The following is a 23,003-nucleotide window of genomic DNA, read 5'->3' on the forward strand; positions in this document are numbered from 1 at the left end:
GGACTAGATTGTATCCTCCTGAAATCCATGTATTGGAGCCCTGACCCCCCAGATGATGGTATTTGGGGATGGGGCCTTCACAAGGAAACTAAGGTTACATGAAATCATGAGGGTGGGGCCTTCATGATGGGATTAGTGCCCTTGGGGGACACCAGGAAGCGTGCTCTGGCTCTTTCCCTCAGCCAGGGCCAGACACGGTGAGAGCATGGGCCTTCCGCAAGCAGGAGGATGGTCCTCAACAGAATCTGATAGTGCTGGCATCCTGGTCTCAGTCTTCCAGCTTCCAGAGCTGTTAGGAAATACATTTCTGTTGTTTAAACCACCCATCTTGTAGTATTTTGTTAGGGTCACTTCAGGCAACGGGGGCATGTACCCTAACAGATAGAACAAGAAGAGTCTTAGGTGAGTAGAGATACTCGCAAAGGTTCTAAGAGTCCGAGGAGATTAAAGTAGGAGGCACCTGCGGCTTGACATTGGGACGAGTGTGAGAGTGAGTCAGGCCGCGACACTTACTTTTTGCGTGTATAGCATTCCTGGTAGCATGGACGTGGCGGGGAGGAGAATACCACGCTAGCCTCAGAAGGAACCAATTTGCTGTGATTCGCCCAAGATCTACCCTTCAGAGTGGTGGTGTGGAGACGGAGCCAGGGTCTCTCTGGCTGTAGATCTCGTACTCTTCGGTGATTCAGATAATAATGTTCATGTCCGCCAGAGTAGCTGAAGACGGGTTTCATTATTACTTCGTTATTCTTAATCGAGTTACTCTTAATTACTAATACCTTGGCATTAACTACTAAGTTATTAATATTACTCTTACTTCTATCAGCGAGATTTTGGTAGAAATCTAATATGTTTCAAATACAGGTAGGAGATTAGAGTAGGATCACGGCAACTTTTTGTGAAAGAAGATTTTTAAGGTAGAATGATCATTAATTTGTGTGTGTGTGTGTGTGTGTGTGTGTGTGTGTGTGTGTGTGAAAAAGAGCACCTTTTAAATTTCCCTCAGTTTGCCTCAAAGCCTTATGATCAGGAAAAAAAAAAAAGCCTTATGATCAGGACGGAGGAGCTCTGCTGACTGTGGGAAGGCTGTGGGATTTGATAGAAGACCTCAAGTGGAGTCTTGGTTCTGTGATTTGTTTCCTTTGTGTTCCTGGCAACTTGGCTAACCTTTCAAGGCCTTGACTGTTCAGCTGTAGAGTAGGATTCACGATAACTCTTGCTCTTTCTATTTCAAAAGATTATTGGCAGGAATAAATGAGATACTAAGTGGGGAAAATGCTAAAGAATTGGAGAACATTATAGAAATTAGTAAGGGGGGTTCGGCGTGGTGAGGGGCCTATAGCAAGCAGAGATCTCAAGGCCACTGAGGTTGATGCTCCTTCTTCCTTAGTGTCCCAGAGAGGGAGACAGGAGTGGGTTTGAACAAAATGTAATACTCAGAGTTCCATATTTTAAAATAGAACAAAATTTCTAGTCATAAAGATGTATTAAGTGTGGGGCAGGAGTTTACTGTAATTGCTTTTGCACTATTTTTTCCCTTTCTTGAAAAACCCATAACCTAATTTTCTCTTCAGAGAAAGTGTTTAGCATTGTGAGTTGGGATTACATTGAGTTAAGTCTGAAAGCCAGTGAAAGTTCAAGAAAGAGAGGGTGATGACTCAGAACCAGTGCTGCCGGGGTAGCCGACTCATCCTGTGACTTCTGTGGAGCTATTTCGGGGACCAAGGAATGGCGAGGATCAGGGCTCCTGTCGGTCCCCGGTGGGCTGAGCGCATCTCAGGGACCTGCCAGGCCTGTCTAGAGACCTGCGGCATTGGTGGGCACAGCGCATGCTGTGGTCGTGGAGACCCCCGGTGGACGCCCCTGGCAGCCCCCGTATTCTCTTTCCCCTCATGCACCTGTTGGGGGGCGTACCCCCTAGTTCCTGTTCCTTGGCCGAATCCAGGTGGTCAGGTTCCGGTGAGTTGGCCTGCAGTCTGCCTGCCTGGGGCCGACGTCCTGGCCCACCCTGTGTCCCACCTCAGCGCGGACACCTCTGCTCTCGGGCTCCCTCAGCAGAAACAGGCTTTTGGCCCATTTGATCTCATAACAGGAGTTTGGCTTCTCAGTGAACTTTCTTTTGTGTTCCGAGATCTTGGGCAGCCGCTGACCGGCGCTCGCCTTGCTGCTTGCCCGACGCCGTTCCTCCCAGCGCCCGGCCAGCTACCAGCGTGCGCCTAGAGCCAGCGTGAGCGCACATCCCGCCCGCTTGGCCACGCCAGGCCGTCGCTGCTCGGGGGCCGCGGTCCAGGAGTGACCTCCCGTAGCAGCACAGCACCGTGTCGCTGTCTAGTAGGGAGCACCAGGCAGGGGCAGGCCCGTGGTGGCCCCGTCCTGCCTCGCGGTCCTCGGCGGCCTCGTCTGTGTGGGGGTCGGACCGGATGCCGTGGCTCCGCTGAGGCCTGACGCCGAGGGGGACTGGCGCTGCGGCGGTTCGCCCTGTGCTCCCTCCTCACCACCACCCCCCCCACCCCCCCACCGGGACTCCGCCTCCACGTGGTTTTTGCTGAGAAGCCAGAAATGGGCACAAAGCCACTTACGCAGACGGCCGGGCCGTGCGTCCCCTGCTGTGGCCTGGCCCAGTGTCTTGGTCAGCGAGGTGGGGCCTGCAGAGGGGACTTGGGGAGCCGCGAGGGGAGCCCTCGGCCCTGGCCGTCTTCCTGTCCCGGCTCACACAGACCTGGCGACACACTCGGCTGCCCTGCCCAGTGGTTTCAGAATCCCTGACGTAGAGCCGGCGCGGCTGGGACCGTTCCCGAGAAGCGTCGGCCTCCAGCACGTGTGCGCCCGGATTCCGCGTCGGGCCACCGTGCCCCGCGGCGCCGCCCGCCCGCCAGACGCCTCCCTGGCCGCGGGGCGAGGCCCGGCCTCCACCGCAGCCCCTGGAAAAGCGAATGGCGATCCCCTGGGAGACCTCCCGGGGAGAGCGGACAGGATCGGGCTGGCAGGGGGCGCGCAGACCCCAGCCCCGCCGGGAAGCGCCAGTGCCAGGCAGCGCGCAGCCCACGTAGGCTCCGGCTCCGGGGCAGGGCTCGGGGAGGACGCCCGCCGGCTCTCGGGGCCTCGGTCGGTTGGAGCCGTTGGTGGCCTTGGAGGTGGTTTGGGGCCTGCGATGTGTCCCTTGGGAATTCCTAAGTGGCGGTGTCTCCGCGTGGCTGCGTTTGGAGACAGCCTTCCCGCGGCAGTCGGTTGACCCGAGGTGATCCGGCGGCCGCTCTGGCGTGACCCACGCCGTGGGGAGGAGGAGGCGGGGAGCACGCGAGGACACGGGAGGAAGGCGGCGGCCCCGCTGGGCGAGGGTCTCAGAGGAGCCCCATCACGAGCCAGCCGGCCCCGCCGGGCCCCCGCGCCGCGTCCCCCCATCCTTGGCAGATGGTCCCTCAGCCCCGTTTGGCTGCTTCGGACGACGCGGAGCTCGCTCGCCGCCAGGGTAGCTGTGACCGCGGGTCGCCTCCGAGGGCGGTCCCCGGGCGCTGGGGCAGAGCAGGGACTGTGTTGTCTGACCCACAAGTCAACGGCAGTCCGTGTCCTTTGACGGGGGCTCGGGGGACGCGGCCCGCAGCTGGTCCTTCACCTCCGTGCCCTGCCGCCCGCGGTCAGCGTCCTGGGTCCCTCCTCCGCCCCCGGCTGCCTCCTAACACCACCTCGGCTCGGACATGGGACACCGGGAATGCAGCCCCGTCCTCCGCAGCAGGACAGGGCCTTACGCACTCGAGCGTCCTCCTCTTACCGCGTCACCTCCCGGGCGCTCGCCGAGTCTCCACAGAGCGTCTTCTCCGGACCCCGTCCTGTTCTTTGCCCTCCTGATTCTGGCTCCTTTGTCAGCCGTCGCCCGCTTGTTCCCCTCTGCTGTGGCCTGGCGAGTCGACACCTGGGAGACTGTTGTCCCCTTTGGCTGCTGCCGGGATACTCCTTGAGCCTGCGTTTTGATGAACTTGCTTAATTCCCTCAAACGTAGCGTAGGTCAGCTAAGACTCTTGAGGCCTTTTTCAAATTCATTCCTGTACCAAATGCCAGTGATTCTTGTCAGGAAACGATAGGATTATTATAGGAGATATTTAGAGGCAACAAGGTAAAGAATGACTTAAGACCAACGGAGGCTCAGACTTCACTTTCACCTTTTCTTTTTCTAACAGAAAAAACGGAAGTATCGATAGCTGCACAAAACGTAGGTAAATGAAGTCTTCTTCCTCCTTTAGCTCTTCTGACATACGATACGGTTCTTACGCTCTATTCTACAGGGTGGGTCAGTGGGCAGCTCCGCTTGCATACTGACAGAAGCTTAGTGGCGCGGTGTCTCTCTTGGTGGTCCTCTGCCTGGGCTGGGTCGGTGTGTGAGTGCCGTTGGTTCTTTGAGCATGTGGCATGTGTGCTAACCCTCAGTCCTCTAGTGGGATAGGCCTGTGGGGACCCAAGAAGCCTGTTACCTGCTTGTGCGTATGTGTTGAAGATGCATTGCATGATGTTGCAGGATGTCCCAAATAAACCACAGGCAGCTCTTCGTTGAACTACTGCTTGGTCATAAATGACTTAATGTGTATCTTCAACTGTAGCCTATTAACATTAACCACAAAGGGCGCCAAATATGGGCAACCATTTTTTTTAGGATTTTATTTATTCATTTATAACATACACATAGAGAAAGAGAGAGAGGCAGAGACACAGGCAGAGGGAGAAGCAGGCTCCATGTGGGGAGCCCGACGTGGGACTTGATCCCCGGTCTCCAGGATCACACCCTGAGCCAAAAGCAGGCACTAAACCGCTGAACCACCCAGAGATCCCCGGGCACCCATTTTTTAACCATCCTAGTTCTAAGTCCTTTTCGTGGGTCAGCTTATTCTTTCACATACCCATCTCTTATGTACACACACATAAAATTATAAGCATAACACGTGCGTAGTTCCTTCTTGTTCACCATCATACCCCTGGCACTTAGTGCAGCGCGTTCAGTATTAGTTGAGTGAGGTTCTATGTAGAGTATCCGTACTTTCCGTCTAGGGAGTGAACGTTTATGGGCATGCAGCATATGCCAAGCACTGGGGATCAGAACCAGCCAACGTGACAGGCAACTGACCACACCCGGTGTGGAGCATGCGTACGTAGCTGGAGGAGAGAGAGCAGAGCACTGGGCCAGACAGGCTGCCAGAAAGATGTGCTAGAGTGGAATCTTGTTTCCGTCAGAAGTGTTGATCCCAAGGCTCCCATTGTGTTACATACACTTTGTGATGAACCAAGTGGTCCTTGCCGCAAATAAGCACTTTCCGTAAGGCTCTCTCTACAGACTGCCATTTCCTTTGTCCAGAAGAATACAGTAAGGGCAAAGCTGATTATTTTATGTGCTTTTTTTAACTGTTGATGTGTCTGTATGGTTTACTCTTACCTGATTGCACAATTGAATCTTTTGAATTCAAAAGATAGAAATGATACTCATTACTAGCTAGGATGTCATATTGTTTTTAAGCCAAAATAGAGATCCAGATAATGGTCCTTTCAGGTTGGAGAACTATTGGTCAAACATCATACATCATTTACTGTTTGTTTATCGCTACATGAGGCACAGTGCCTGAGTTCTATTCATTCTGTGAGAGAGTAGATAGACGCATGGGAAAATATGCAAGAAGTATTAAAGATCTCTGGTCGCATCCGTCTCCCAGCCCTGGGACAGTTTCCCGGTCCTCCTCCCTAGAGACCATCAGCGTCATGACGTTCAGTGTGTCTTTCCAGAGATACTCTGTTCATACGTAAGTGCACACACACTTGTACGACTCTTCCTTCTCTGACATAAATGTTAGAATGCTCTGCTTACCAGTCTGTAGGGATTTCTAGCTTGCTTTAGATGGCGGCGTCAAGGAGTTTGCGGTCAGCTGATGATAAAATCTAAATATTATAAGACAAAAATAGAAAAGCATTTTGCTAAGTTTTTGATATAGGGTCAGACTCTTTTCTTTGAAAACATCCTTACTGATTGGGGTTAAACCAAATGCATACTCCGTGATCTCGGTCAGTTTTGGCTTCTTTAATGTGGACAGGAACTTCAAGATACTTTCAAAACAGCCTGAGAGCTGAATTCTTCTGTTTTTTTTTTTTTTTTGTATTACTTTAACCCGGATTTTTTATAGTTGCCTTTCTTTTTTTTTTTAATATTTTATTTATTTATTCATGAGAGACACAGAAAGGGAGAGAAGGAGAAAGAGAGAGAGAGAGAGGCAGAGGGAGAAGCAGGCTCCATGCAGGGAGCCCGACGGTGGGACTCGATCCCGGGTCTCCAGGATCCAGGGCCTGGGCTAAACCACTGAGCCACCCGGGCTGCCCTATAGTTGTCTTTCTTGTGTCTAATTTGACAGTTTGTCTTTTACCTTTTATTTTATTTATTTTTTTTAATAAATTTTTGTATTTATTTATGATAGTCACACAGGGAGAGAGAGAGGCAGAGACACAGGCAGAGGGAGAAGCAGGCTCCATGCACTGGGAGCCTGACGTGGGACTCGATCCTGGGTCTCCAGGATCATGCCCTGGGCCAAAGGTAAGCGCCAAACCACTGAGCCACCCAGGGATCCCTCTCTTTTACCTTTTAAATCTTTATTGTTACATGATTATCAGAAATACATTCGCTGCACAGCCAAGGAAGCAACCCACAAAACTAGGAGACCGCGTGGGGCCCGGGAGCAGAGGCTCCTAAGCGACGTACCCAGTGAAGGGTCCGTGTCCAAACATGCAGAGCTCGCAGGCCTGACAGCACGGTCGGTAACGATCAGGAGATGGGCGGAGGCCGCCCGGATGGCCGGCCCCAGATGCTCCCCTCGCTGGGCGGCGGCAGCTCCATGTGTTCCGCCACCTGCCGTGTCGCCTGGCCCTGGGCCGACATCCAAAGCTCGGAAGCAACGGATGTTGGTAGGCGCGTGGAACGGGGGCACCGCGGCCGCTGGGACCGTGCGGGGCGTCCCCAGGCGGAAGGGGCTCCCCGTGCCCGCAGCAGGGCGGCGGCGTCCCGCGCCTGCCGTAGTTCCCTCAGGTCGCCTCACCCTGCGCCCTCGGGGTGCGCTGACCTCTGCCAAGGCCGGCCGTGGCCCTCGTGCCCGCGTGTGGGCCCGAGGAGGTGGCGGCGGGCGGCCCTCGAGGCGGGACCCTCGCGGCCTCCCTCCCTGCCCGCAGGTGGGCGCGCCGAGGCGGCTGGACGGCCACAGGGGCGCGGCCGTGGGTGTGCGTCGGCGGCTGCGCCTCCTGCGCCCCTTCCCGATGGGTGCCTGCGGCCGCGAGGTGAACACCCCGGAGGAGCCGAGGACACGCGGCCCGTGGGGAGCCCCGCCCCAGGCTTGGCCACGAGGGCTCCTGAGGGGCGGCTGGGAGCGCCGGCTGAGGAGGCCGCCCGGGGCCGCCGGCCCTCCGCCCCCTCCGCCCCCTGCGCCCCCTCCGCCCCCCTCCGCCCCCTGCGCCCCCTCCGCCCCCCTCCGCCCCCTCCGCCCCCTCCGCCCCCTGCGCCCCCTGCGCCCCCCTCCGCCCCCCTCCGCCCCCCTCCCGCCCCCCTGCGCCCCCTCCGCCCCCTCCGCCCCCTCCGCCCCCTGCGCCCCCTCCGCCCCCTCCGCCCCCTGCGCCCCCTCCGCCCCCCTCCGCCCCCTCCGCCCCCTCCGCCCCCTGCGCCCCCCTCCGCCCCCTGCGCCCCCCTCCGCCCCCTGCGCCCCCTGCGCCCCCTGCGCCCCCTCCGCCCCCTCCGCCCCCTGCGCCCCCTCGCCCCTGCCGCCCCTGCGCCCCCTCCGCCCCCTGCGCCCCCTCCGCCCCCTCCGCCCCCTCCGCCCCCTCCGCCCCCTGCGCCCCCTGCGCCCCCTGCGCCCCCCTCCGCCCCCTGCGCCCCCTGCGCCCCCTCCGCCCCCTGCGCCCCCTCCGCCCCCTCCGCCCCCTCCGCCCCCTGCGCCCCCCTCCGCCCCCTGCGCCCCCTGCGCCCCCTGCGCCCCCTCCGCCCCCTGCGCCCCCTCCGCCCCCTCCGCCCCCTGCGCCCCCTCCGCCCCCTGCGCCCCCCTCCGCCCCCTGCGGCCCCCTGCGCCCCCTGCGCCCCCTCCGCCCCCTGCGCCCCCCTCCGCCCCCTGCGCCCCCCTCCGCCCCCTGCGCCCCGCGGCCCGCAGCACCCTCTTTCCCTGCGGCGGCGGCGGCTTCCTTCCCGGCCTGAGGAGCGCTGCCGGCCCAGGCCTGAGCGCCGCCCGCCGCAGTGGACGCGGCCCCGTCCCGCGGCGGCCTCGGTGTGTTGCCGCCCGTGGGTCGCGAGGCGGGGGCGGTGCCCAAGGCCGGCGGCGTCCGAGCCTCGCGGGCCTGGGCACCCAGCGGGCGTCCGTGTCTCCCAGGGAAGCGCTCGGAGCCCCGCGCCCGGAACATCCGGGACCCCGCGCGCGCCGCTGTCCAGTGCGCGGACCGGCTGTGCACGCGGGGGAGAGGCCGCGTCGGCGTGTCCTGCCCCGGGCGTGCTGCCGGGCGCGGGGTCCCCGCCGGTCGTGGAAGCCTCCAGCCTGGGGCCAAGGCGTGGGCGGGCGGCTCCTCCGCGACCCTCCTCGGGGGCTCACCTCCTGGGTCGCGGGGTCGCCCTCCTCGGGGTCAGGCCCGCGGCACCGCCCGCCCCAGCGCGCCGGCCGTGGAGGGCACTGGGCACCCCAGTGCCTGCATCCTGCCGCCGCGGTGCTCCTGGGGCGCCGCGCCCGAGTCACCGCTGGATCCGCACCGGGCGCAGGTGTCACCGTCCCTGCCCGTGGGAGGGACGGGGCGCAGGCCGTCAAGAGACGCCTTGCACAGCTCCGGTCTGCGTGTTCTCTGGGGCCCCGTGTGGCCCTGAAGGCCGTGAGCCACGAGGTTAGAGACGTGGGCCGCAAGGGAAGGGCACCCAGCCGACGGCGCTTGGCTTCGGGGCACCCTGAGCCCGGAGGGCCCCCGCAGCTGCGCGCAGGCGCCGGGTTCCGCGGGGCGAGGTCTGAAGGCTCAGCACAGCCTCCCCCTAGACTGCGCTGGCCGGGCATTTGGGCCTGGGCCTGGGCCTGCGTGCGGTGACCGTGGCCACGGCGACGGAGAGGGTCTCCAGAGGTTCAGGACGTGCAATATGAACACAAGGAAGGTGTTTTGCCAAAATTTTTGGAGAGTAAGATTATGGGAAAGTGTGCCTGGGAGCTGCCTGGACTGAGCTAGAGCCATGGCTCTTCACACGGGCTCCGGATCTGAACACACTGGGAAGTGTCCCAGGCGCGATGCCTGGGTTCCCACCAGAGACCTGGGCTGCCGGCCGCGAGGCCTGGACGGCTGTTGTTTTTAATGGTTACCTGAGTGGATCTGACGTGTAGCCAAAGTCAACGAGAACTAATGAGCGTGGCAGGGGTCAGCACGCTGCAGCCCTTGGGCCAGATCTGCCCCACTACCTGTTTTTGTACGGCCCAGAACTAAGGACGGTTTCTGTACTCTTAAGTGGTTGAAAAAAAAAAAATCAAAGAATAATATTTTGTGATGCATAAAGATTACAGTTGACCCTTGAACAACGTGGGTTTCAACCATGAGGCTCCACTAATAGATGTTTTTCAATACAGTACGGCAAATATATTTTCCTTTTGTTTTTCTTAATTTTTTCTGTAGCTTATTTTAATAATGTAATATATAATATAACATATAAAATATGTGTTAACTGTTTATGTTATTGGCAAGGCTTCTAGTCAATAGTAGACTTTCTATAGTTAAGTTTTGGGGGAGTCAGAAGTTACGTGTGGATTTTCTACTGTGCAGGGGGGCATGAGCACCCCTAACCTCTGCATTGTTCAGAGGTCAACTGTCTGTGCAATTTAAATTTCACTGTTCATAATTCAAATTGTACTGGAACACAGCCATCCCTGCTCATTCACGTGCGTACTATCTGCGGGTGCTTCTGCACTATGGTGGCGAGGGTGGGTAGCTGCAAGAGACCTGCAGAGCCGAAACTTTACAGGAGCGGTTTACTGACCAGTGGGTTAGGCTGTGTCAAGGTCCTCAACAGAGCTAGGTTAGAGCCTAAGGAGACCTAGGTTTGTGGAACTTGTATGTTTGTGCAGTGTATGTTGCACTGTAATTTCCTGTGGGTTTTTGTTTTGGTCTTTGCTGTTGTTTCCTAGCAGAGGGACCCCACCCCAGTTGATGGATCTGTAGTAAGTCTGTTCAGGAAACTTTTTATCAAACAGGATTGAAACATAGACTTTTTTCCTTAAAACATGAAAGTACAAAGAATATAACGTCCAGAGAATACTATAACCCAGACTTTTTTAATACTGAAGTTCCCCTAAATCCCTTTTAATATACATTTCCTATCTCATCTCTGCCCCTCAACCCTTTTTTGTTTTTCTCCCATTCTTCTGTTCCACATTTGCAGTTAATACAAGTTGGATGCCTCAGAGCTTTCCTTTCCTTGATTCAATATTGGGAAAAGAGAACAGTGTTTACTGGAATGATTATTTTATTTTATTTTTTTTAAGATTTTATTTATTTGTGAGAGACCCAGAGAGACAGGTAGAGACACAGGCAGAGGGAGAAGCAATTTATTTATTTGTGAGAGACCCAGAGAGACAGGTAGAGACACAGGCAGAGGGAGAAGCAGGCTCCATGCGGGGAGCCCGACAGGGGACTCCATCCCGGGACTCCAGGATCACGCCCTGAGCCAAAGGCAGACACCAAACCGCTGAGCCACTCAGGGATCCCCTACTGGAATGATTTTAATATAAAAATATAGTTGAGCAAGATTAGGAAATTACCACTGTCATATTGGCTTATTTCTTTTACCTTCAAGTTTTCATCCACTTGAATTTTGAAACAAAGAAAAGCATTAAGATTAGGAAAATTAACAGAAAATGGAAAACAAACTAGAAAGGGAACTCTGTACCATCAGGCTGTGTCTTGTACAAAGCACCAGCCACCATTTGCTTCTAAACCAGATTGTCCAGTTCAGAACGAGAATGTAACCCTATGCTTGGATGCACCCCTAAAGGCCTTTACTTTGTTTTTCTCATAATCTTGGTGGTGGTTCTTGTGAGGGGGGAAGTGATGCTGATGTACATTTATTAGTTTGGTAAGCATAGGATTATATCATAGATTTATTTTTAAATAGTGAAGATGTATCAGTTGAACTGATAGGAACAAGTATTTGATTTCCAAATAGTTTATTATTCATCATTGGATGATAGTTTTTCACGACCTTGAGAGTCTCCTTGTAAAACTCCTTGGTGTTTTGGGGACTGCATGTGAGACCACATTCATATTCACGTTCTCATTTTTATCCTGTCCTGCCCCCATCCTCGTGAAGCAGCTATAATCCCAAGCATATTTACCCTACAGCCACCTGGAAGGAGGCCACTAATGTCATTACAGATGGCAGTGTGCCCAGACTATCTTTAAAAAGCATTGGCTGTGCTACTAATTAAATTTCAGGAAGGGTGATGTTCACTTTTATATTAAGTATTCTGAAAAGACTGAGGGCAGATATGTTAGAAGCAGTGTTCTTATTTCTAAGAGTTCATGGTTAAATTTAGTTGTTCTTTAGCTTCCTGACTCCTACGTTTAAACGCTGCTGGATGATGGATGGTTTGGGCAGGGGAAATGTACGTAGTACTTGCATGTTTTATGTCTCCTACAGGGCCTCAACTTATTTCCCTTTGTTTTTTGTTTTTTTGTTTAAAGAGTTCTTTACATTGGTCTGGCCTGCAATACAGCTCGCTATATTTATATTTCCTACCTGGAAAATGCCTGGACTGTTCTCCCCATGGAAGTTCTTCAAGGTAAGTTAACAGCTGGAATTAGAATTATTTTTTCTACCTGACTGAGCTATGACTACGTAAAGCTTAGTGACCTTGAGCATCTGACTCTGAAAGGAAGGGCAGGCCTACTGTTTTATATGATTTTGAAGTGGTTGTTAAGGAAGAGGTGACATCAGGGGGGTTGGTTCTTCGGTTACTCTGAGTACTCTGTGTTTGTTGAGCCAAACAAAGCTGGATTTGTCCCACACCCCGGTGATTAAACAGAGAGAAAGGAACTCTGGAATAGACTTTATGTACAATTGTTAAGTATGTACATCCGAAGGTAGTTTTAAGTATAAAAGGATTTATTTTTTAAAGATTTTGGTGTTTGTAGGTTAACTGTATTCATCAACAAAAGGTTGTCAAAATTATTTTGTTCCTTCGGCTTCTTTTATCACATCTAGTGATTTACAACTAAAGCTTTACAGTCAAGGTATTCTTTTCCCATGAACCTTTCAAATAGGTTCACATATCCTACCTAACCAGAGTTCTTTTCTTTGCTTCACTGGACTGTTTTCCCTTCAACAGATAACTTTGAAAAGAAATTTCTAGGAGGCTCTTGCCATGTGGCTTGAGTGCAAAAAAAAAAAAAGCTGGATTTCTGTACAAAGCTCATTGCCATATTAGCTCATACATACAATCTAGACTATATACTGAGGACCTTTGTTAACTGCTTGGCTGAACCATTTGGTGGTTGGCAGGATGATTAAAATGAAGGTTCGGGACAAGATTGTCAGAGTTGAGGTCTTCTGGGATGGCCCAGGCTCCTCAATCATTAATTGTACTGAGCAGTCTGTGATGATACAGAATTTCATTAGCTTTACAGACGCCATTTTCATTTTCCCTAAACCTGAGGATACAAGTACAGCACAATCAACATAATTTCTCATCATGACATCTAAGATGACTCATTATCATACATCTAAACAAAATATACACAATGCAGCCCATTCATCAAATCCCGTTGTAGCAATGGAAGAAAACTATCCTTTTTGAGAGGAGATACAATTTATATTCAGATTATAATTATGAAATTTAGGGATCCCTGGGTGGCGCAGCGGTTTGGCGCCTGCCTTTGGCCCAGGGCGCGATCCTGGAGACCCAGGATCAAATCCCACGTCAGGCTTCCGGTGCATGGAGCCTGCTTCTCCCTCTGCCTGTGTCTCTGCCTCTCTCTCTCTCACTGTGTGCCTATCATAAATAAATAAAAATTAAAAAAAAAATAAAAAAAAAAAAAGAAATTTAAATATATACATACTCTAAATAAAGGTATTTTACCAGGCCTGATGCCATGGTATAATTGGTGAAAGGAGATTTCTGTTTATAATAGAAAATGGAAATTTAGTCTTATAATAAGTTATGGTTTATAATTATTAGAACTCTGGAAGAGCCCTGAGGTAGATAGAGCGCATACTTCAGCACTGTGCCATTTAAGAGTAACAAAGCACTAAATAAGGACTATAGGAAAGAATGATGTGATAACAAGGTGAATGCAACACAGTTCTTAGGATTTCCCATCTCTGGTCCTATTTTATGAGGCAGGATCCTTAACTGCTTTATTTATTGGTGCCAGAGTGTGCAGAGTCTATGTTAAAAAACAAACCCACTAACTGGTATGGCCACAGAAAAGAAAAGATATTGTAATAATATATACATACATCTTTTTCTCCTCTTAATTTAATACAAATTCCATGGAAGAGGACATATATGACTAATTTAATACAAATTCCATGGAAGAGGACATATATGACTTAAGAGAGCAAAAGAGAGCTTTTTAAATGAAATGGTTAAAGGAACAACACATTTTATAAGAGGAAACAAATAAATGCTGTTACAAATCAAAAAAATTTTTTCCTATTATTTTATTCGGATAAATAGCTACAAGAGTCAGGCAGTAGGCTGGGACTATCCTAAATGCAATAAAATGTAATAAAAAATATTAACTTAGGCCCCAAGGCCCCACCGTGTGTCCTGGAAGCTGGATGTGTAACCACAAAATTACTAGTGTGTTAGAGTTAGAGAAACGTGCCAGGTGCAGAGAAGCGGCTCCCTGGCAGGGGCGGGTGGGACGGGAGGTGCTGCCGAGGTTTGCCAGGGAGCTCACGTCTGGGCTGCGTGCTGAAGGACCCGCTGTGGCGCAGAGCAAGGCCAGGCGCTGGGGGCCAGGAGCGGGGGCTGGCCGTGTGCCATCCACGCAGGAATTCGGCCTCCCTGGGGGGGCCGCGGCCTGTACCCCGGTGGCCTCTTTTCACCTGTGCCAGTGGAGGTCGAGTTCCTGGCCCGAGACCAGGAGGGCCCGGGAGTGCAGCGCCTGCATCACTGGGCCCAACCCCCGAGAGCCCCGGCTGAGCCTGGAGGACAAGTGCTCCCCAGATCCCCAGCTTCGGGCACAACAGAAGTGAAGTCCTGGCCCTTGCTGCCCCACACGCACTGCCCAGAAGAGGGTGGCACAGCCCCATGGGGTCAGCCCCGCACCCCGGGGCGGCCTCTGACCAGGGAGGCCTGGCCCGTCCGTCCGGATGCTCCCCCTGACACGTGTCATCCGCACGACCTTAAAGCCTTGGGACTTCGGGCAGCTCTCCTGAGGCCGTGGAAGGACAGAGACCTGAGGACAGGCCACGCTACCGGAGCCCACTGTCCGACTGACCCTCCCCAGACCCTCGGCGGGAGCCCTTAGGACCATCACCAAGCCCCCAGCCCGGGGGAGGGGGGAGGCTGGGAAGGCGGCCTTCGGGCCCCTGCGACGCCTGGCACCTGCACCCTTTGTTCCACCGGGGCCTCACAAGCTGCTCTTCTGGAGGCCTCGTACACCCCGAGAACTAGTGTTCCCTCATGGCCACAGAGGGGGAGACACCACCTCACCCCTCTGGCCCCCGCCTGCCTGTAACAGGAGGAGTCCTTGGCCTTCACTCCTTGGAGCTGCGCGCCTCCACACTCACCTCCTGGCCTCCTGGCCTCCGGCCGTGGTGGCAACAGCGAGCGAAGGAGGCCGACGGAGCCCGTTTCCTCCTGCCTGGGCCTCTGCCGAGGCGGCTCCGCGGTACCCCTGGGGCATCGAGGGGACGCTGCTGCCTACTGCTGGGAACCGAGGCAGTGTTTCTTTCCCAGGGGCCTTCTCCCGTCGAGTGGCCGGTGTTCTCGCAGGCTCGGCCCTTTAGCAGTCCAGCCGTGATGGGCAGCAGGCACGTCCTCCAGGTAGCCGCCCGCACCGTGCAGGGCAGCAGCAGACACACTTGCCCGCGAGAGCCGGCAGTTTATTTTAGAGAGAGATGGAGTCTAAGTCCCTAGCAGTATTGCTGCGTGCAGTAGAGGAGGCGTGAGGGTTTATATTTATTTCTCAAGATCTCATTTTCAAAAACCCATAGGAATTTTCTGTTACTTTTTTTTTTTTAATTTTTTAAAATTATTTATTTACGATAGTCACAGAGAGAGCGAGAGAGAGAGAGAGAGAGAGAGAGAGAGGCAGAGGGAGAAGCAGGCTCCATGCACCGGGAGCCCGACGTGGGATTCGATCCCGGGTCTCCAGGATCGTGCCCTGAGCCAAAGGAAGGCGCCAAACCGCTGTGCCACGCAGGGATCCCTCTCTGTTACTTTTGTATAAGAAGCATTTAAACATTCATGATTATAATCGGGTATCCGTACTTCGCTACGTATAACGAATCAAACCCAGATTTGTTATGCTCCTCCCTATGCAGGTGTTGGTTGTGAAGCCTTACAAATGTTGAGACAAATATGACCAAAATTATTCTTGCTATTAAAATGCATGTAAGGGGCAGCCCGGGGGGCTCAGCGGTTGAGTGTCTGCCTCCGGCCCAGGGCGTGACCCCGGAGTCCTGGGATCGAGTCCCACAACAGGCTCCCCACATGGAGCCTGCTTCTCCCTCTGCCTGTGTCTCTGCCTCTCTCTCTGTGTGTCTCTCATGAATAAATAAAATCTTTTTAAAAAATAAATTCATCCAAGGAGATTTAGGGCCAACCTGGGGCTGCTATAACTAAAGATATCTTTTTGAGGTACCTGAATGAATGATTCAAGCAGTGAAGGCTGAAAATGAGGTCTGTGTCAAGTCTTTCTCTGCAGGATGCTCAATGAGTGGGAGCTGGGTTAAGATTTTGATGAAAGGGGGTTTTCCAGGGTCAGCAGTAGGAGGACTTGAACTGGTGTATATGAAGCTTTGCTCTTACTTAGCATACCTATTCAGCTGGTAAGAACCATGTTTCCCCTCCTCGTATGTTCTGGAAGGTCATGTAGGCATCATGAAAGGGTTACCACGCAGTCCTTATCTGCCAGTGGAAATCCGAGATGTGATTCCAGTCCGTTAGCATCCATATTGGCAATTTTCTGTCTGGCTTAACGAAACACAAGTAGCTGGCCACGTGATTGTGCAGGATAGATATGCTCCAGGTTTAACATTGCGGTTGATAAACTGGCGTATAAAAGTCATTGGTGCTACTGTTAGAATCATGTTTTAATCAGAATAGCCTTATGAATTGTTAATAGAGCCATTTTGTTCTTTGTCACTCCCATGGGTTTGCATGGTTTGTTTACAGTTACTAAAGGTTCTTATATAACCTTTTCTTGAAAATGTGCAGGATTTTGTCCATGTAAAATTCACTTTAAATGCCTCTGCCTCAAGAATCCTGTTCTGGCAATTGCATCTCACACTTGGCTCTTCCTTTTCTGAACTGTTCTCAGATTTATGGACTATATTTTACCGTTTAGCACTTAATTGCTATCCAATTATTTTACAAATACTACTTTTACTTCCTTAGTTTTAACTCTTAAATGCAGAGACCATGCTTATGCTTTTTGAATTCTCCGAAGAAACATGCACATAGGAAAATACACTATAATTGCTTGTTTTATAGTCTCCTGCAAACTGTACTGTAATTTATTTTCTAAATTTTAAAGGTTTTAAATAATACAGAAAATTTTATTTCAAAAATATGTAAAAAAAAATTGAAAACTAAATTTAAAAGCTGAACTTTCAATATAACTTTTTCCCCAAGATGTCATCCTTTCTCCACTCCACATCTGTAAAACATCAGTGTGTTTTTAATCATTCACCTATGTTCCTACTTCATTCTATAAATTATTTAAGATAATGTACCAAAATATGCAATAATCTACAAACTATTAAGTGCTTAGGCTTGAATTAGATTGTCTTATATTCCAGCTCTGCCACCTACAATCTAGGTGTTTTGGGGCAAGATACTTAATACTTTGGGGCACTAGCATCTTGCCCCAAAACCTCAAAGGCTTGCCTCAAAGGCCCCAGTTTCTTACACTGTAGAACAGCCTGATAGGAGTATTAAATAAACTAATCCATGCAAAGTATTTAGCATATTAGCTGGGACACGGTTAGCCTTCCATAAATGTTAGGTAATAAAACAATGAAAATAAAATTAAAAATTATAAATAAAAAGACCAAGGGAAATGTACTTTAAGAAATTCTGCTCTACAAGATTAAATTGCAGTAATGCATTAAAACCTGTCCATAAAATGACTAAGCGCACACTGTTCTTAAAAGTTCCTCTTTGGGAAGTGAAATTTTACTGTCTCTGATACAACTAGCAGTTCACGTGTGGCTTGATACGGGGACACTGAGCACGTAGCACACCCTGTGGGCAGGTGTCCACATTAGACACAGTTTGGATGGTAGTCTCCTGAGATTTCTTTTAAGGTATGTGAGGGCATGGGTGCCAGCGTGGAAAATTCACAAGGGCCTGTAAAACATTGTTGTATCAGTTACATTTTGCTTTGGGTTTTGTTTTTTTTCTTAAGCATCTTTTTTTTTTTTTTTTTCATTTTACTTGTAAAGTGAAACTTATGGAAACTTACAGAAGTTTCATTTCCTCTGTTCACTTTTCTCCACCTTATGCAGGGCAGGGCGGGGCGGGCACGTTTTTGTCCCCAGATGCTTTCTTCCTCTCCCCCAGCACGCACACCACTCCCTGCTTAGTTTTATCCGCATTCCTTTGCCCAGCTGCTGGTGTGTGTCAGGGTGCTGCTGGGTGTGTGTCCTCAAGGAGCTTGGTCTCTTTCAGTGAGATCCTGGCCCTATTCACTCACTGGACTGTAAACTCCATGGTGGTTTAGGATGGGTTTTGTGCAGGACCACGTCCTCAAACAGCATGAGCACTGGCACCCAGTCCTAGGTGCTCATCAAGTCCTGTTGAATGAATGCAGGAAGGTGCATACGGGAGTACTGGGGTTTTAACAATAAATGTGTGTCTTAAAGTCTCTTTCACGCAATACAGATGCTTCGTGCAGGTGCCACTAGGTCCGCTGTTCTTCGTAGCGTTCTCTGCTGTCACTGGAAGGCCCATTGCTGCTGGCGGCCCTGACTTGGGCAGAGACACTGAGCTTGCGGTTCACGTGATGTTTCCTTTTCTTCATGGACACATAGTTGGACTATATTTCCCAGCCTCCTCTGCAGTTATGTGTGACCATCTGGCTAATTCTTTTCAGTGGAATGTGAGCAGGAATGATGTGTTACTTCTAGATCCAGACCATGGGGATCCCTGGGTGGCTCAGCAGTTTAGCGCCTGCCTTTGGCCCAGGGCGCGATCCTGGAGTCCCGGGATCGAGTCCTGCGTCGGGCTCCTGGCATGGAGCCTGCTTCTCCCCCTGCCTGTGTCTCTGCCTCCCCCCCCCCCCCGCATGTCTATCATGAATAAATAATTAATTAATCTTAAAGAAAAAAAAATAAAATAGACCCAGACCGTAACATCTTTCATCTCTTCCCGCCTCTGCCAGCTGGATGTTGGCATCCAAGGTAACCAGGTGTTGAGGACGGCAGTCTCTGCCGCAGCCTGGATCCCTGAGTGACTAAATGGAGCACAGCTGCTACTCCTCCTGGCCCACGCCCACTGGACTTTATATGAGCAAGCGAAAAAAACCACGTGTAATATAGGAGACCACTGGGATTCCAAGGCTCATCTGTTACAACAGCTATCATTACCTTAACCAATACAGACTCCTTTCATTGTGAGCCCAGTGGAGATTTTTGGTTTTGTTTTGAGAAAGAACAGTATCTTTTCACTAGATTTGATCTTTCAGAAGCTTTTTTTTTTTTTTTTTTAATCCCAGCATTTGAGAGGTACCCCGAAGTAACTGAAATCTATGCTTTGGTTCATCAGTGCAAAAGGTTGGTCACCACTGATTTGGTGTGCCAGTGCCATGAGGATACTTATGTTTTGTCAGTGAGCTTAAGTCAGTGGCAGAGCAAGAAAAACAAAACAAAAAACCAGTACATTGTCAGAGTTCTTACCCCTCCCAGCCGCTATGATCTGATTTCCTCAAACCAAGCATCATTTTACAAAGAGCAGCTGTCTATTGGGGAAGAAAGGATTTTTTTTTTCTTGCTCATCCCTGCATACGTTTTTTTGCAATAGAGCATTCTTCTGCGCCAAGGCTGAACAACCTTGAAATTAATGTTACAGGATCAGAGACCAATATTAAATATACTATTGTTATAAGGTAAGTATAAGGTGAAGAGTTATTTGGGGCTTATATTATGTGAGTTTTTTAGAAAAGGAGGGGAAGTAGGTAGGAAGAATATCTTTTTTTTTTTTTTTTTTTTTTTTTAAGAGAGTGTGAGCAGGGAGGGGCAGAGGGAGAAGAAAAAAGGAAATCCCAAGCACGCTGCATGCTCAGTGCAGAGCCCAACATGGGGCTTGATCTCACGACCCTGAAATCGTGACGTGAGCTGACACCAAGAATCGGCTTCTTAACTGACTGAGCCAGCCAGGTGCCTCAAATGTAGTTTTTTAAATTGATAGACTGTTGGGCATGTTTATCAAAAAACCTCTCAAAGTAGATGGTTATAATTACTACATAATACTTTTTAATAGTTGGTAGGAGGCTGTATAGGATAGTACTTAAGCCCTGAAGTCCTGAACTTCCGTATCTTAGCTTCAGACCCTGTTCTACTACCCTGTTGTCTGTGTGACTTTGGACAAGGCACTTTAATCTCTCTGTGCCTCGTTTCCTCTTCTGGAAAAGGAAGGGAAAAAATAGTACTTATTACTGGGAGGAATAAATGAGATAAGCTACATAAAACAGCACAATTCCTGGTAAATCGCTATAATATTATTGATGAAAAAATTAAATGTTAGTCATAATTATTTCTAATGGTTCATGGTTATTCATATGTAGTGTGTTCCGAACAGTAAGGTCTTGGCTGCAGGTGCTGTGACACTCTCTCTGTGTCTCCATTAGGCCTTGTAGGTAATCTTGAGGGCCCCCATAAGGGTAAGGAAAGACTGAGAAGCAAAGTTTCTGTGACCTGTGTGGTCTCTGAGAGTCACTCATGGTCAGTTAACATAGGGTGTTGAGGAGCCACTCACAAATATCAGTATTTTCCTGACAAGTAGCCAAGGAAGGGTTAACACATATTGCAACGACAGTCAGTTCAAGTACCTTGTTACTATTATCAGCCAGGAGGGAGCATCTTTTTGGTCTTAGACTATCTGATCCACCAACCTAGTTAGCTCGTACTAAAAGGTTTAAAAAGTTGTAGCCCTCGTGTGAAAACACTTTTGCCCGTGCCATGGAATCCATTTGCTTATTTCATCATCATGCTTATTTTGAGGGGAATCTTACAGAAAATCTTACAGAAAAGTTGTTTCAGGTAGCACAATTGTTAAGACTTTCTTGTCTTACAAGTATGAAAAAACGGTGGAGAGCTTTTAGGTTTCTAGATTGCTTTTTTATTATTTTAAAATTAGAGGACCAGAACACAACTGTAGTAAAAACACTGGAAGAGTTTCAGGTAACTAATATGATTACTAGAAGTTTCCATATTTACCTCAAGAATAGGAACCACAACTCCACAATTGTATTTTATATACAAAGGTGATATTAACCAACCCAATCCTATCTTGTGAATTTTTCAGTTTTGCTAGTTTCTTTTCTAGGAAGTGGTATGGATTCTTGTATTTACAAATTTTGAAATAAGGTATCTCAGAGAAACCTATTTTTAATTCTCTACCTGCTCTGGAAGATATTGGAGCATACAAGCAGAGGAGCTTTCATCCTTTTGCTACTGGTACCAAAGAAAACTTTTTACTAAATGCTTTACTAGATTTTCCTTCAGTTAACACTCTGAGTTGCTTTAAGCAATGTAATTCCCAATTCTAATTATTCCCAAAAAGGAATAAGGAAATTCTAGAGATCTAACTGTAGAGCATCTAGTCCAGCTGCCACATCCTACTAGCCCTCAAATTATAAGAATAGTTTAGAATCTTTAATAAGATACCCGACTTAGGGACACCTGGATGGTTCAGTTGGTCGAGTGTCTGCCTTTGGCTCAGGTCGTGATCTCGGGGTCCTGGGATCAGCCCCACATCTGGTTCCCTGCTCAGCAGGGAGCCTGCTTCCCCCTCTGCCCCTACTTCTCCCCCTGCTGGTGCTCTCGCTGTCATGTAAATAAATTAGGGGGAAAAAAAAAAAAGAATCTGACTTCAGTCATTCTGCTGAAAAATGCTTTATCTTGGAACTCAAGGTTTTAGAAAACCCTTAGAATTTTGAGAGAAAAAAAAAAGGAATCCTGTTTACCGCTACAATTCTATTTGACCTGGAATTATAATAAAAATATATTTGTTACAGTTTTGATCACATAAATACATAGGCCTACCTTTGTCTACTTGTAAATCCAGCAATTGATTGCTCACACACAGACATATCGCTGGATTTGGCTTCACTTTTAAAGTTAGTTTACAGTCATTTGGTGCGGTCTCAGATCTTTGATGATTCATCTTTTTTTTTTTTTTTTAAGGATTTTATTTATTCATTCATGAGAGACACAGAGAGAAAGAGAGGCAGAGACACAGGCAGAGGGAGAAGCAGACTCCCTGCGGGGAGCCGGATGTGGGACTTGATCCTGGGACCCTGGGGTCGCGCCCTGGGCCCAAGGCAGACCCTCAACCGCTGGGCCCCCAAGGCGCCCCTTAATGATTCATCTTTAAGAAATGATTTCCACACCTATGTTGGATTTCACTTTGGATATATTCATCTTATTTCTTAGAACATTTGAATTTTCCCCTTAGTGAAGAAATATACAGATCTGAAAAGAAATGTAGTCAGCAGCATCTTTAATGACATAAAGGGGAACACCTGACATTTCCATCGTGTACTAACTACTGTGTCGCCACTCACCAATGCAGATCACGGGGCCGCTGGGTGGCGCCGTCGGTTGAGTGGCCACCTCCTACTTTGCCCAGGCCACAATCTCGGGGTCCTGGGGTTGAGCCCCGGTGCATCCACACTCAGCGGGCAGCGGGCCTGGGATTCTCGCCGCCACCCTCTGCCCTTCTCCCTGCTCAGGTGCCACTGTGCTCGCTCGCTCTCAAATAAATAAATCTTTAAAAAAGAGCGACTACCCAGGAATTACTCAGCTCTGAGAAAGCTGGCATATCTAAGGTTACAGTTGTTTGCTCAGATAAAGCAAATACTTTAACTTCTGTGGAAATTCAGTGTACATACTACTTCTAATCTAGTCCATTTTTCTAGGTAAAAAATAACCTACTTGACATGATTACCAAAACCTATATAAACCTCATAAAAATGTTTATTCAACTATAGGGTCTATAATCTAAGGTGTGCAGTGGAACACTGTTGATTCATTATTGGACCCTCTAGCTCATCCCTGGTAACTGAACCCTATGCTAGACGTTGTGCATTTTACTGTGTTGAGTGCTGGACAGTTCAGTTCTGTCTTTCTACAAATATTCCTGTGCTTTGTACCGGGATACAGAGAAGTTATGTGGAAACAGTACGATCCTTTGGAGTTTTGAAGGGCCCAGGGTGGCTTTCAGACTAATTCTTTCATAATACAAACACAAGACCCCTGGGAGGACTCTCCCAATCCCAGGAATCGGGTTTTCCAGTTTGGCGGAAGCAGGTAGTGTCGAGGCCCTGTATGGGATCGTAGTACTGTTCTCTGTGATGCTTTTGGATGCTGCTTTCCTTGGTCGTGGAGTCTGCACCCGTGGTTCTGCCGCGACACGCGGGTACCCCCCGTTAAGGGCGACCACCTGCAGATCCCTGCGGCTTCTCTCTGTAAAGCTCTCTCCTCTCTGGTACTCGCCCCTGGAACTCCAGCTGCCTGGGTCTCAACTCAGTGGCTCCCCCTCTAGGCCCGGCAGCTTTCAACCCTACTGGGTGGGGGCGGGGGGGGGGGC

General features: G+C 50.2%; 1 protein-coding gene across 15 annotated transcripts in view; it reads left to right on the forward strand.

Moving 5' to 3' along the window:
• The window catches only part of MFSD6 (major facilitator superfamily domain containing 6), a 72,402-nt gene that overhangs the window by 35,580 nt on the left and 13,819 nt on the right, over nt 1–23,003 (forward strand). For 13 of the 15 annotated variants that reach the window (XR_004812503.2, XM_025441739.3, XM_025441740.3 and 10 more), the window contains one exon: nt 11,704–11,801. Coding sequence is in view for 14 of the 15 variants with exons in the window: in XM_025441739.3 (XP_025297524.1) it covers nt 11,704–11,801 (98 nt within the window). In the remaining variant the exon portion in view is untranslated. Of the gene's footprint in view, nt 1–6,539; nt 6,563–11,349; nt 11,625–11,703; nt 11,802–23,003 lie in introns of those variants that run through there. The other 2 variants (XM_049106568.1, XM_035710818.2) reach the window with 2 other exon arrangements.

The sequence above is a fragment of the Canis lupus genome, chromosome 37, assembly GCF_003254725.2.
Source record: "Canis lupus dingo isolate Sandy chromosome 37, ASM325472v2, whole genome shotgun sequence".
NCBI lineage: Eukaryota > Metazoa > Chordata > Mammalia > Carnivora > Canidae > Canis > Canis lupus.